The sequence below is a fragment of the Portunus trituberculatus genome, chromosome 2 (genome assembly GCF_017591435.1).
Source record: "Portunus trituberculatus isolate SZX2019 chromosome 2, ASM1759143v1, whole genome shotgun sequence".
Taxonomy (NCBI): domain Eukaryota; kingdom Metazoa; phylum Arthropoda; class Malacostraca; order Decapoda; family Portunidae; genus Portunus; species Portunus trituberculatus.
Window position 1 is genome coordinate 6,016,219 of NC_059256.1, and position 15,884 is coordinate 6,032,102.

Consider the following 15,884-nt stretch of genomic DNA (forward strand, 5'->3'; position numbering starts at 1 on the left):
GATTGAAGACGAAGAACTAATATTCGAAATGTATGGAAGGAAAAGGGCTAAGACACATGTTATGTTTAAATTGAGGAGTGAAGAGGGAATATATAAGAAATTGATTGTAAACCACCTGCGTGAAGACCCCAAGTTTGTATATCAAAGGGGAAAAAAAGTAGGCTACGTTTTGTATGCATCAAACTCACCTGGTTTTCCAACTTTCTCTGCAACTTCTGCCCAGATGTTGTCCTTTACTCTTTGGTCCTTATATTTGGCATGTGAAAGTTGCCACAGTGAGGGATGTTTTGCAGTTTCCTCCACTAGTTTTTCATCATCTTCAGGAGAAAAACTGGGAGCCATGATGACACGCACCCTCCACAAATAATCGCTAGCGACTGCGATTATATTCACCCCCTAGCCGCGCGACTAATTGGAGCCAGCGATGATCGCTCGTTGCAAAACAGCCCCATAGGAATACATGTAATTAGTGGTCCGCGATGATCGCTGGGTGATCATCGCAACGATCGCTGCATGCAAAACGTACCTTTAAGAATGGATCCGCAGCGAAATGCCTCTCATTAAAGAAACAGTTCCACAGTAAATAGTTATATAATAAAGAGTGGAATATGAGTTCTTTGGATACTGCCAGAGCTAAAAATGCAGGTTATTCTTAGTAGAAAGTACTAAATTGGGTCAGAGGCTGTTAAAGCTGCGTTTTTGTGGTCACCTCTTGAGTTGACGTCATAGCTACGTCACAACTTGCTGCCGTTTTGATAAAAAAAAAAAGTTTGTGCTCAAATTAACTTAATTTCAAGAGGAGTTGATCTTGCCTCCAGCTCAAGTCATTTGAGATCTCTACTGCTATGACATCACATGTCAAGTCATGATGTCACACATACAAGTTGTGTGTCAGTGGCTTTAGGCATTAAAAAGGTATAATATTTTCACATCAATGAAAGTAGACTGCCTTACCGGTGTCATGGGCAATATCCCACTTGCCCAAGACACCCTCTAAAATCTAAATAGTGTGGTAACGAGACGGTGTGGCACCTGTCTGCGCCAAAGCGTCTGCCATTCTAATATTTTGCTGCGTATGGTTTAATTAGCTGCCATGAATGAATGTTTGTAATTAACGAAAATTGAAGGCCTTGGAACAATCTCGTGTGTTTTAATTTAGTTTCCCATATGGTTATTAATACTGTATTAATAGTATTTTAGAATATGAGAAGAGTCCTGCAACCTATAGAGCAAGATGGAGTGTTTAGGTGAGCACGCCAATCTGAAGTCCACGTCTTGAAGTTAGAACGACTTGACTGCGAAAAGGCGGCTTAAGTTTTATTGACACTAATGTCCATATCGGAATCAAAGATATAGTGGGATTGTTCCAAGGCTTTCAGTACTAGTTAAAGAAAGACATTGATTCATGGCAGCTAAATAAAGCTGATGAAGCAAAATATTGGAATGGCTGGTGCTTTGGCGACCGTCTCGTCACCTCAGTATTTAAAGGGCGTCATGGCAAGTGGGATGCTTTTCATGTGGTGCAAAGGCCAAAGGCACAGCACAACTTGTACGTGTGTCTGTGACGTCATGGCGAGTTTGTGACGTCATCTCAATAAAGGTTTGAAGCGCCTTATGAGCTGGAAGCAAGATCAACTCACACTGAAATAAATTAAGTTAACTTGCGCGCGAAAACGCTTTTGAGCAAGACGGCGGCAACTTTGACGTAGCAATATTGTCTTCTCAAGACAACTTGACCGCAAACACGCCGCTTTAACTCCACTTCAAGTCAACACAAGTTGACCGCGAAAGCGTACGTGGCTTTACTCATTTATTGGTTTTACAAGAGAGAGAGAGAGAGAGAGAGAGAGAGAGAGAGAGAGAGAGAGAGAGAGAGAGAGAGAGAGAGAATTACTGTTGGTTAGAGTCATTGCAAGTATTGTAGTAACGAGTGCTTGTGACAATGTGGTGTCAGGCGTACCTTAAAATGGACCACAAACAAATACATAGAAATAATGAATTGTTCCGCTTCTAACATGAATATACTACAAGTTAATAAAGTATACACTTATTGCACTTTGGGCTAAAATAATAATAATGATAATAATAATAATGTAATAACAATAATAAGAAGAATGACAGTTTAAAAAAATCATGATTGATTGATTGATAACGTTATTGTTGTATAAGTGTATACAACAAGGGAGGAGGTTGGGTTATGCTGACTACCCCCTAAACATGGGACAAAAAGGGTTTAAGAGTGCGTCAGGAGGCAAAGGTGAAGCACGTCCCGCACCGCCAACCTGGGACAGCGATACCTGCTGGACCTGGGTGCACCAAAGCGAGCCCCTCGGTCACAGCGGCGAGCTCGGCCTGCAGCCGGTCCAGTGTCCGAGCAGCCGTGGGTACCCACTTCTCATCCGTGTCCATGTCATCCAATACCAGGTCCGCCTCGACAGAGGGGGACCCAGACCGCGGAGGCGTGCGTTCCGGCCAGTGTTGCCAGATAGGATTGATGAATTCTCAGTAGATTTTACTTTAAAAAATCAGTAGATTGGAAACTTTTTTCGGTAGATTATATATATATATATATATATATATATATATATATATATATATATATATATATATATATATATATATATATATATATTGCACGTCTTTTTTTTTTATCTGCCAAAGGTAAATACTATTAAATACACGTGCAATGCAAACATGAGCAATTTAAATAATGTGTTTTATCTCATATATTTTTTGGCAACAAACACGATTTTTTTTTTTTTTTTTTTGAAAGGTTTATTATTAAAGAATAAGATCCTGCTGGGAATTCCGCAGACAAATTATACTTTTCATATCTTCCGGTACTCAAATAAAAAAGAAAAACACAAAAATTGGAACACTTTGATCTAAATGCTTAAAGAAAATGAACAAAAGAACATACGAACATAAGAAATGAGGAGACTGCAAGAGCCCAGAGTTCCTTTTCTCCCATCCTCCGAACAAATCAATGTTCCATCCTATCAACTATCCACAACCAGCTAATACAAAACCGTAGATAGGTTGAGTTTAGAGAATCAATACCTACAAAAGATAATCCAATCTGTCAACTAAAGTACCCTACACATACAACAAGTAACAATATGTTCAAATATAAACGGTAGCAGTACTATAGCTACACTCGAAAATTAGCACACTCCATACACCCACATCACTTCACAAACGCAGCCCGCTAATATTTTAGGCTCTATTTCAAATCAACACAAAATTAAACTTTTAAACAGCATAAATATATTCTCTGAAGACTTACAGGTGCGTGTGTGTAGTGTAGTAAGAGTCAAGACTATACCGCCCGAATCAGCGACATCAGTTACAGTACTATCGGTTTGTTGTCCGTCAGCTGAGATTTGATACATGAAAGAGACACGTACTCCACAACCCACCTCTCTCTCTCTCTCTCTCTCTCTCTCTCTCTGTAAATGTCGTGGATTTCTCGGGAGGTTTGTTCGAAAAATCAGTAGATTTGACCATATTTTCGAAATCTGTCGGTAGATCGGTAGATCCATCAGAAATTCAGTAGATCTACCGACTTATCGGTAGATCTGCCAACGCTGGTTCCGGCACAGATAGGGGCTGGGCCGTGGCCGGCGGGAGCGGTGGCTGTACTGGGACCGAGAACTAGCCGGCACACCCTGGGGCTGGCTATCAGGGACAGACTGGGGCGAAGGATGTACCGGGACAGACACTGGCTGGGACCGCGGGCTGGCTGGCGCACTCTGGAGCTTATTATGTGGGGCAGGCTGGACACTGGACAGTAGCAGACACTGGTTGGGGCCGGGGGCTGGCCGGCACACTCTGGAGTTGGTTCTTGTGGGCAGGTTGGGGCGCTGGCTGGACAGGGGCGGAGGGCTCGCTGCGTCCCGCTGTCGCTCCAAGGCAGTGACCCTCACACGCAAGTCTCTGACCTCGTCCCAGCAGGAGCTGCACCACGTCCTGGAGGGTCGCAGGCACGCCAGCCTGCGACGCGGGGGCTGCATCCTCAGCCCCTACCACAGCAGCATAGTAAGGGGCAGTCCTGGGTGGCACAGGGACATGATAAGGCTGATGAACCGGGCCAAAATTGCATCAAAATAAATCAACCGAATTACTTTACAGCGTAATTATATACATATTAATCAAAATATGGAACTGAATAGGCCAAAAATGAATTATTTGGATAATAATTTGAATATGTATAGGGATCACAGATTGTAGAGGAATTCGCTGCAGGACTTAGCCCTGTTAATGGGCCAAATATTTAGAATTAGTATATAATGTATTGTGTACTTGTAAGTGTATCTTTAAGTACTGATGACGAGGTCGCTGTGTGACTGATACAGGATAACCTAGATGGCCCCTGGTGGCCCTTTGTTTTAATATTATTTATGTTATATGTTATGTTATGTTAATATCTACTAAGGTAAATGTGAGCCGATAATGAAATAGTTGATAGAAAAATTCAAGCCTTAAGTTTAACACAGAGGACAAAGAAATATAAAATCACCATAGAATAATAGTAATATGTGTATAAAAATAACAATTGACATAAAAGACACCAAATAGAAGAGAATGATTTTAATGTCGACAAAATAGAAGCCGAACCGAAGTTGTTGACGGCACCAACGTGAGTTGGGAGCAAGTGTGTAGCCGTTGCTGAGTTTTGTTGCCATTTTCTCCGTTAATTGCGTGGCGAGGGTGGTGGCACTGAGCCCAGGCTGTCTGGAGGTCACGGGGGTCAGATACGCGCTGCGGGAGGTTACGGGAGAAGGTGAGAGGCGAGAAATATGGAGATGAAGAGAGGCAAGGCTGTTTGAATCGGTGTGTGTGTGTGTGTGTGTGTGTGTGTGTGTAATTCACATCGGTTGCCCGCTGGTCACCCAACCAACCTTTCGTATTATCCTATTTACTGCTGCCTCAACACACCCTACACATTAACACACCACAACACACTCCACACACCGGGACAGCGAGGCTCGTGATTATGAGCCGAGTGTGCTAACTACTACACTACGCCGTGTGTGTAATTCACCTCGGTGGTCTGCTGGTCACCCAGCCAGTCTTCCCCATTACGAAGCGAGCACAGAGCTCATAGACCGATCTTCGGGTAGGACTGAGACCACAACACACTCCACACACCGGGACAGCGAGGCCACAACCCCTCCAGTTACATATTTTACTGCTAGGTGAACAGGGGCCACACATTAAAAGGCTTGCCCATTTGCCTAGCCGCTTACCGGGACTCGAACCCGGCCCTCTTGATGTGAGTCGAGCGTGCTAACCACTACACTACGCGGTGTGTGTGTGTGTGTTTACCTAATTATTTTGTACAGGGTTGGAGTGGGGCTCATAGTGTCCTGTCTCCATATCTCCATTTATCTAGTTTTGTTTAAGGTTCTGGACACATTGTGGTGCAACAATTCCATTATCCAGTGCATTCCATTTTTCCAGCGTTCTGTGTGGAAAACTGTATTTTGCAACATCCTTGACACACTGCCTCATCCTGATCTTCTTTCCATGTCCTCTTGTCCTTCCATCTTGTTGTGTCACCAGCACCAGGTCTTCCTTGTCTATCTTTTCAATATCATTTACTATCTTATACATTGTTATTAGGTCCCCTCGTTCTCTTCCATCTTGTAAGGTTGGCAGTCCCATTTCCTTTAGTTGTTCTTCATATGTGAGGTCCTTTAGTCCCATTTCCTTCAGTCGTTCTTCATATGTGAGGTCCTTTAATTCTGGCACCATGTTTGTAGCAATCTTCTGTATCCTTTCCAATTTTCTTATATCCTTTTTAGAGGTGTCAGACCACACCACTGCTGCATATTCCAGCCTTGGGTGTATCTTGCTTGTGATGAATCTTTTCATCATATCTTTATCCATGTAATGAAATGCCACTCTTATATTAGTCAACATCTTATACGATAGTCCAAATATCTTGCTTATGTGTTTATCAGGGCTCAGATTTCTTGTATGATCACTCCAAGATCTTTTTCCTCTTTAGTTTTCATTATTTGTTCCTTTCCCATCAAATAGTTCCATACTGGTCTTCTCTTACTCTTTCCTAGTTATAAACTTACAAGTTTATAAATTGATCAACGGAATGGACCAATTGGATGATGAGAAACTGATTCTGAGAGAAGAATATGACACTAGAAGCACAAGATTGCATAGTAAAAAGCTGAGGAAGGGAAGATGTCTGAGAGATGTTAAAAAATATAGTTTCCCGCAGAGATGTGTTGAGACGTGGAACAGTTTGAGTGAGGAAGTGGTGTCACCAACGAGTGTGCAGAGTTCAAAGAAAAATTGGATAAGTGTAGATATGGAGACGGGGCCACACCAGCGTAAAGCCCAGGCCATGGAAAACTACAACTAGGGAAACACACACACACACACACACACACACACACACACACACACACACACACACACACACACACACACACACACACACACACACACACAGACACACACACACATTAGTGGCTGCATGACAGAGAGGGCTTTTCTGTACAGGTGTTGGCTTACTGACAGCGTTGTGTGTCAATGCAGCCATTCTTGCCATAATAATAATCATCATCATCAGTTGCCAATTAGGTTAACAGAAACCATGATGTGGATGAAATACTGTTAATGGTGAAGTAGCCAGTGCTGTCCATCTCTTTTCCTCACACTATGCCACCAAATCAAGGTGAAAATTGTGCAACCAGTCTCTCCATTGTAGCATTCTCCAGTGTTGGTTGGAATCCCCATCACGTACAGCCTTTGTCATTTGTGGAGTGGTTTACAGTTAGCTACACGTCACCAGGATACCTAAAAAACCATAAAATACCATTAAAACACCCTAAAGGGGCTATCACACTGGCCTATGATATGCGGAACGTGGGTCATGGTTCTTGGTACGAAACCAGGAACACTATCTCACACAAACTGCTCGTGTTCTTGTTATGCTAGGCAAACGGCCCACCAACCAAGACAAAGCCTAATCAAAATAAACCAGAACAAAACCATGCTGCTTATACCTCAGCCTGTGCTTTGTCCTGGAACTGCATTTGCACTTCCTCTTGTTGAAGAAAAGTAAGTAAAAAAAAAACTAGAGAAAAGCTGAGACGTGCGCGATGGCAACTTTACAGTCAGAGGTGGTTGCCATGAGCCCAAACTATCGACATGATATATATATACTTTACCTTTCTAAATTGATGAAATATTGTTTAATATTCCAATATGAAAAATTTAGTCACATTCTTTTTAGTTCAAATGAAAGGTTTTTATTACATATATCATGTTTACTTTTCCATTGGGATAGCATACGGAGAACCGGGATGGATGAAGCCATCCCAACTTGGTTCCGCTAATCCCGGGCAAGTTCCAGCTATCTAGAGCGGATGTTCCTGGTTCCGCGTATCATAGGCCAGTGTGATAGGGCCTTAAAACACCATTAAAACACTGCCTTGAAGCTTTGCCATTTGTGGAGTGGTTTAAAGTTAGCTACATGTTACCAGGATACCTAAAACACCATAAAATACCATTAAAACACTCTAAAACATCCTTAAAACACTGCCTTAAACACTTTGTCATTTGTGGAGTGGTTTAAAGTTAGCTGCATGTCACCAGGATACTTAAAACACCAGAAAACACTATTGAAACATCATAAAACATCCTTAAAACACCCTCAAACACCATAAAACACCCTAAGAACACCGCCTTGAAGCTTTGCCATTTGTGGAGTGGTTTAAAGTTAGCTACATGTCACCAGGATACCCAGGCTCCAGGTGGCTACACAAAAGATGAGCTTGGGTAGTGATATGGGCCCTGATATGCCCACCACTAGAAATAAAATTGCCTGCGCCACTAATGGGTGGAAGCTGAACACTGCTGCCCATACACTCTTCAAGTTACCTACAGGTGCTATAGGCCACAACATAAAAAGAAAATGAATAAATTGGGGTAAAAATCAGGATGTGTTCTCTTTATAGACTAGCGAGTGAAGTCATTGAGGCATTGGCAAGGTCACACTCACTCAGTCATGTGCCACGTTTAGGATGGCGGATGGGTGACCTTTCTGCATTAACCACACCTTGATTTTTAGCTTCAGCAGTGGTGTGGAACAAAAGTTGAAATCGTTTGGTGAATATTCATGAATAAATACACCAATTTGTATAGAAACTGAGAAGGAAAGGTGTTTGATTTATGTGTATTTTTTTTTAATACACGACCAAAAAAGTGTTACAATGAGTCAAATTTGCGCGATGGGTTTGCCTGTACACGATTTGGCCCACACGCCGCACCCCGCATGTTATCTAGTGTGGCTTAGGACAGTTACAAGTTTGATGTTAATTTTGAAATGCACAATGCCTCTTGGAACGCATCTATCCTGCAAATCAAGAGTTACCTGTACTACTACTACTACTACTACTACTACTACTACTACTACTACTACTACTACTACTACTACTACTTTCAGATCAACCAAAGAACGATGCCTCTGTTTACGCCGCGCAAGAACAACAACAACAGCACAGATGGAGGAGGGGGAGGAGAGGCAAGCAAGGAAAATTCTCTTCTAGCAGCAAACACCCCACACACCCCAACCTCCCCATGGGGCCACACCCTCACCCCACACCCCTCCACACCACACCACAGTGCCCCCACACCCCCTACACCTGCTGCCGCTGCCTCGCCGGTCAAGATGATGCCTTGGTCGGATCTCAGGTTAGGTTTGGTTAGGTTAAGTTTGGTGTCTGTCTGTCTGTCTTTCTGTCTGTCTGTCTGTCTGTCTGTCTGTCTATCTGTCTGTTTTTCTCTCTGCCTTTCTACCTGTCTGTCTGTCTGTCTGGCTGGCTGGCTGTCTGTCTATCTGTCTGTTTTTCTCGGCCTTTCTACCTGTCTGTCTGTCTGTCCATCTGTCTGTCTTTTGTTAAGTTTGGTTAGGTTAAGTTACTCTGTCCATCCATCTGTCTTTCTGCCTGCTTGCCTGTCTGTCTGTCTGTGTGTCTTTGGTTAGGTTAGGTTAAGGTTAAGGTTAGATTAGGTTAAATTAGGTTAAGTAAGGTTAGATTTGGGCTAGATTAAGTTAACCCCTTCAGTAGCAGGACGATTTCCTATTCCTTGTGGTGACTATTTGGTGACTTTCTACAGCTTCAGAAACTCATGTGTGGATTAAAATAGTGAAGACTGTGGCCATTAATCTTGTGCCCTCCATAGACCCTTGCTAATGTCAATAAAATGGTCTAATGGCACACAAAACTCAAGGTAAAAATGTGTCCCAGTACTGAAGGGGTTAAAATAGTGAAGACTGTGGCCATTAATCTTGTGCCCTCCATAGACCCTTGCTAATGTCAATAAAATGGTCTAATGGCACACAAAACTCAAGGTAAAATGTGTCCCAGTACTGAAGGGGTTAAAATAGTGAAGACTGTGGCCATTAATCTTGTGCCCTCCATACACCCTTGCTAATGTCAATAAAATGGTCTAATGGCACACAAAACTCAAGGTAAAAATGTGTCCCAGTACTGAAGGGGTTAAAATAGTGAAGACTGTGGCCATTAATCTTGTGCCCTCCATACACCTTGCTAATGTCAATAAAATGGTCTAATGGCACACAAAACTCAAGGTAAAAATGTGTCCCAGTACTGAAGGGGTTAAAATAGTGAAGACTGTGGCCATTAATCTTGTGCCCTCCATACACCCTTGCTAATGTCAATAAAATGGTCTAATGGTACACAAAACTCATACTGAAGGGGTTAAAATAGTGAAGACTGTGGCCATTAATCTTGTGCCCTCCATACACCCTTGCTAATGTCAATAAAATGGTCTAATGGCACACAAAACTCAAGGTAAAATGTGTCCCAGTACTGAAGGGGTTAAAATAGTGAAGACTGTGGCCATTAATCTTGTGCCCTCCATACACCCTTGCTAATGTCAATAAAATGGTCTAATGGTACACAAAACTCAAGGTAAAAATGTGTCCCAGTACTGAAGGGGTTAAAATAGTGAAGACTGTGGCCATTAATCTTGTGCCCTCCATACACCCTTGCTAATGTCAATAAAATGGTCTAATGGCACACAAAACTCAAGGTAAAAATGTGTCCCAGTACTGAAGGGGTTAAAATAGTGAAGACTGTGGCCATTAATCTTGTGCCCTCCATACACCCTTGCTAATGTCAATAAAATGGTCTAATGGCACACAAAACTCAAGGTAAAAATGTGTCCCAGTACTGAAGGGGTTAAAATAGTGAAGACTGTGGCCATTAATCTTGTGCCCTCCATACACCCTTGCTAATGTCAATAAAATGGTCTAATGGCACACAAAACTCAAGGTAAAAATGTGTCCCAGTACTGAAGGGGTTAAAATAGTGAAGACTGTGGCCATTAATCTTGTGCCCTCCATACACCCTTGCTAATGTCAATAAAATGGTCTAATGGCACACAAAACTCAAGGTAAAAATGTGTCCCAGTACTGAAGGGGTTAAAATGGTGAAGACTGTGGCCATTAATCTTGTGCCCTCCATACACCCTTTCAGCACCGTGACGCATTTCCATATTCATTCTGCTTACTATATAGTGATTTTCTACAGCTTCAGAAACATAAGTGGTGATTAAATTAGTGAAGTCTATGGCCATTAATCTTCAGACCTCCATAGACCCTTGCTTAAGTAAATAAAATCATCTAATCGCACTCAAAACTCAAGGTAAAAACACGTCCAGTACTGAAGGGGTTGATAACAGGCAGGTAGTGTGGGAAAGGGTGATTCTAGCTAGTGTTGGGCTCATTAGTAGCATAAAGCGTTCAATAAAATTTCTGACTCGAACATTAAAGACATTTGTTGCTTTTGAAGTGTAGATAAGCCGATAGAATGTGGTATGTCTAGATGTCTTAATCTACTACTACTACTACTACTACTACTACTACTACTACTACTACTACTACTACTACTACTACTACTACTACTACCATTTCAGCTTTGTGGCAGAAGTGGTGAGTCCCGGCTTCACCAGTCGAGTGGTGCGCGAGGCCAGAGGAGGGCACCACTACCCGCACCACAGCCCCTCCCACCCTCACCACCCGCCTCGCTCACCAAGACTCTACCCTACTGGTAAGACACACACACACACACACACACACACACACACACACACACACACACACACACACACACACACACACACACATGAGAACAACAGGAATAATAACAATAATAAGAAGAATAAGAGGAGGAGGAAGAAGAAGAAGAAGAAGAAGAAGAAGAAGATGAAGAAGAAGAAGAAGAAGAAGAAAAGGCACACACACACACACACACACACACACATTGATTTTTATTTATTTATTATATTTTTCTACACAGACGGACAAACAGACATTTTGATTTTCTTTATTTGTCTGTTTGTTTAAAGGAGATTGAAAGAATTTTGTTTTCTTTTTGATCTTTTTGTTTGTTAAATTGTTTCATTATTTTTTTGTCCCGGAGAGAGAGAGAGAGAGAGAGAGATGAAGTATTGTAAATCTTTCTCTATGTATATTTTCTATTTATAATTAATATTTTTCCTTCCACCACTACCACCACCACCACCACCACCACCACAGCCCAGGACCGCTACATTAGAACGGGTCTCCTTCCCAATGTGAGGCTGGGGGGGCGAACCAAGCCAGTTCTCACCCCCCATCGCACCCCAGCCTCCCCCCTCCTGCCGCTGGGGAGGGCTGCAGCTGCTCCCTTCCACCCTCCCTCGGATTTCCTGTCCTCTGCCACGCCAAGGTGAGAGAGAGAGAGAAAGAAAGAGAGAGAGAGAGAGAGAGAGAGAGAGAGAGAGAGAGAGAGAGAATGTTTGTGTGAGAAAGAGAGAGGCTGGGAAAGTTGAGAGGAGAGAGAGAGAGAGAGAGAGAGAGAGAGAGAGAGAGAGAGAATGTTCCTTACCTCTTCAGTAGCATGACGTGTTTCCCTATTCCTTGTGGTGACTATTTGGTGACTCTGTACAGCTTCACCAACTCATGTGGAGGGTTAAAATGGTGAAGACTGTGGCCATTAATCTTGTGCCCTCCATACACCCTTGCTAATGTCAATAAAATGGACTAATGGTACACAAAACTCAAGGTAAAGATGTGTCCCAGTACTGAAGGGGTTAAAATAGTGAAGACTGTGGCCATTAATCTTGTACTCAAGCAAATTTAATCCCCAACTTAACTGAAACCTACCTTAACCTAACCTAACCTAATTTAACCTTATCTCTAGAATCCCAGACATCCGCTCCGTAGTGTCAGTGTTTGAGAGCACCACCACCACCGCCACCAGCCCTCACAACACCAGCGTGGGAGGCAGTGAGTGTGCCAGGGACCCCACCAGCGTTCAGGCAGTGGTGGCAGCCCTGCATAGCGCCCAGGCTGGTGGCAGGGGTACCAAGCGAGCCCCTACTTGCTATCTGGTGAGTGGCAGGGTGTGTGAGTAAGTGTGAGAGTGAGGGGACTGTTTGGCAGGGAGGGGTGTCACTGTGCAGGAGCTGGCAGGGATGGTGAGCCAGGGTGTGGTGTGTGGCAGGGTTGAAGGGGCTGTTTGGCAGGGAGGGGTGTCACTGTGAAGGAGCTAGCAGGGGTGGTGAGCCAGGGTGTGCTGTGTGGCAGGGTTGAAGGGGCTGTTTGGCAGGGAGGGGTGTCACTGTGCAGGAGCTAGCAGGGGTGGTGAGCCAGGGTGTGGTGTGTGGCAGGGTTGAAGGGGCTGTTTGGCAGGGAGGGGTGTCACTGTGAAGGAGCTAGCAGGGGTGGTGAGCCAGGGTGTGCTGTGTGGCAGGGTTGAAGGGGCTGTTTGGCAGGGAGGAGTCTCACTGTGAAGAGGCTGGCAGGGGTGGACTGCCAGGGTGTGGTGTGTGGCAGGGCTGGACATCAGTGGAAAGTTGTTTTGAAATTAGAAAGTTTATAAGAGAGAGAGAGAGAGAGAGAGAGAGTGTGAGTGAGAGAGTGTGATAGAGAGAGTGTGATAGAGAGAGAGAGAGAGAGAGAGAGAGAGAGAGAGAGAGAGAGAGAGAGAGAGAGAGAGAGAGTAATGAAAAATGATATATACATTACAAATAACTAATCATTTTCTTTCTTCTCCTCCTCCTCCTCCTCCTCCTACAGGAAGCAGAAGACTTATGCAAGAGGCAGTGTGTTTCTCCTATCTCACCCCCTATCTCCTCCTCTTCCTCCTCTTCCTCCTCCTCCTCCTCCTCCTCTCCTCCTCCCCCCAGTGCTGGCCCCATCACCTCCCCTTCTCTTCCCATCAATTATTCGGCAAGGTAAGATTATTATTGTTACTACTACTACTACTACTACTACTACTACTACTACTACTACTACTACTACTACTACTACTACTACTACTACTACTACTACTACTCTTCTTCTTCTTCTTCTTCTTCTTTTCTTGTTTTTCCTCCTCTTCCTCTTCTTGTTGTTGTTGTTCTTTTTCTTTTTCTACTACTACTACTACTACTACTACTACTAAAATTTATTAGATTTATAATTATGTATAGTGCTGCATGATAGTTTTTTATAAGAAATTTACTATAGTTAAACAAGACATAATCCCCATGTATGGGGATCACAGATTGTAGAGGAATTCGCTGCAGGACTTAGCCCTGTTAATGGGCCAAATATTTAGAATTAGTATATAATGTATTGTGTACTTGTAAGTGTATCTTTAAGTACTGATGACGAGGTTGCTGTGCGACTGATACAGGATAACCTAGATGGCCCCTGGTGGCCCTTTGTTTTAATATTATTTATGTTATGTTATGTTACTACTACTACTATTACAGGGACAGCACTAGTGAGGAGGCCAGCGATACAACAACAACAACTACAACAACAACAACAACAGCAGCAACAACAACAGGAGGAGGAGGAGGAGGAGGAGGAAAGAGAGCATTAGATTTGAGTTATCCTCCTTCTTCTTCTTCCTCCCCACCCTCCTCCTCCTCCTCCTCCTCCTCTTCCTCTTCCTTGACCCCTGAGAACAAGAGGAGGTGTGTTTTGGACCCTATGACTGCTTCTCTCTCCTCTTCAAGGCACCTTCTCAAGATCCAGGTGAGAGAGAGAGAGAGAGAGTAGTGTAAAAATTAAGAGAGAGAGAGAGAGAGATAAACACACACACACACCACTGACCACTCCCTCTCTCCACAGACCAGCGGGAGAGACAGTGCCTTTTCTATGTACGAGTCGAGGGAGACAGATTCAGACAGTAGCAACTCCCACAGTGATGACAGCTGCGCCCCCCCTGCTGCCCCTGCCACCCATGGACCCCCTGCTCCCCTGCCGCAGCCACACCACCTGGTAAGAGAGAGAGAGAGGGAAATGGTTCGGAAGAAGTTATTATAGTTTTTGTACTCCTCCTCCTCCTCTTCTTCTTCTTCTTCTTCTTCTTCTTCTTCTTCTTCTAAATGTGTCCCAGTACTGAAGGGGTTAAAATAGTAAAGACTGTGGCCATTAATCTTGTGCCCTCCATACACCCTTGCTAATGTCAATAAAATGGTCTAATGGTACACAAAACTCAAGGTAAAAATGTGTCCCAGTACTGAAGGGGTTAAAATGGTGAAGACTGTGGCCATTAATCTTGTGCCCTCCATACACCCTTGCTAATGTCAATAAAATGGTCTAATGGTACACAAAACTCAAGGTAAAAATGTGTCCCAGTACTGAAGGGGTTAAAATAGTGAAGACTGTGGCCATTAATCTTGTGCCCTCCATACACCCTTGCTAATGTCAATAAAATGGTCTAATGGTACACAAAACTCATAGTAAAAATGTGTCCCAGTACTGAAGGGGTTAGAATAGTGAAGATTGTGGCCATTAATCTTGTTCCCTCCATACACCCTTGCTAATGTCAATAAAATGGTCTAATGGCACACAAAACTCAAGGTAAAAATGTGTCCCAGTACTGAAGGGGTTAAAATAGTGAAGACTGTGGCCATTAATCTTGTGCCCTCCATACACCCTTGCTAATGTCAATAAAATGGTCTAATGGTACACAAAACGCAAGGTAAAAATGTGTCCCAGTACTGAACGGGTTAAAATAGTGAAGACTGTGGCCATTAAATATAATAAGCAAATAATTTTAAACTTACTTATATAAAACCTTTAAGAAAACAACTTTTAATAACCACAATTCACTCCAACAGGACAACACCACCACCACCACAAGCACCACCACCACCCCTCCATCACCGCAGCCACCCCGCGCCACCCCAACACCCACCCCTACCCCAACCCCACGCCACCCCTCCCCCCCACGGCCCACCCACATCATATCCCTGGAGGCTCACTTGGCAGAGAAGGAGAAGAACCAGCAGAGACTTAAGAAGATGCTGAACATGTTATTTAGTGGAGGTGAGAGAGAGAGAGAGAGAGAGAGAGAGAGAGAGAGAGAGAGAGAGAGAGAGAGAGAGAGAGTTTTGTTTATATCACACACATACACACAAATAAAATTAACAATATTCTTTCTATCCCCAACAGGTCGAGAGGCAGACAGACAGACAGACACCACAACCACCACCACTACTACCACACCCTCCACCACCACCACCACCTTTGACTCCACCACCACTACCACCACCACCCCCACCACTACCACTGATTCTATAGTGCTAGGTGGAACACTTGGGGCTCTGCTGGCTGCCCCCTCCACTGTTCCTCCCCCCCCTGTCAAAGTAGACGTGATAACTGCTACTACTGCCAATAATAGTAGTAGTAGTAGTAGTAATGTTACAGCAACCTTTACTTTCTCACTGAAGGGGAAGGATAGTAGCAGCAGTAGTAGTAGTAGTGGTGGTGGTGGTGGTGTGATGCTACAGCCTCCCTAACTCTTCCTACTACTACTACTGCTACTACTTCTACTACTTCCTCCTCC

At 43.6% G+C, this 15,884-nt stretch overlaps 1 protein-coding gene across 1 annotated transcript; it reads left to right on the top strand.

Moving 5' to 3' along the window:
* Positions 1-4,627: 4,627 nt before the first annotated feature.
* Positions 4,628-15,837, top strand: LOC123503800 (mucin-5AC-like). The gene is made up of 10 exons (XM_045253825.1): positions 4,628-4,783; positions 8,474-8,721; positions 10,972-11,105; positions 11,594-11,765; positions 12,240-12,429; positions 13,118-13,275; positions 13,798-14,065; positions 14,162-14,311; positions 15,157-15,364; positions 15,491-15,837. The coding sequence occupies exons 2-10, from the start codon at positions 8,489-8,491 to the stop codon at positions 15,835-15,837; spliced, it is 1,860 nt and encodes a 619-aa protein (XP_045109760.1). The 5' UTR covers positions 4,628-4,783; positions 8,474-8,488.
* Positions 15,838-15,884: the final 47 nt, after the last annotated feature.

What these genes read in the sequence shown, in the direction of transcription:
- LOC123503800 (XM_045253825.1), top strand. Translation starts at nt 8,489, where the DNA reads ATGCCTCTGTTTACGCCGCGCAAGAACAACAACAACAGCACAGATGGA. An exon ending in GGCACCTTCTCAAGATCCAG is followed by an intron (nt 14,066 to 14,161) that starts GTGAGAGAGAGA and finishes CTCTCTCCACAG; the next exon opens with ACCAGCGGGAGAGACAGTGC. An exon ending in GAACATGTTATTTAGTGGAG is followed by an intron (nt 15,365 to 15,490) that starts GTGAGAGAGAGA and finishes TATCCCCAACAG; the next exon opens with GTCGAGAGGCAGACAGACAG.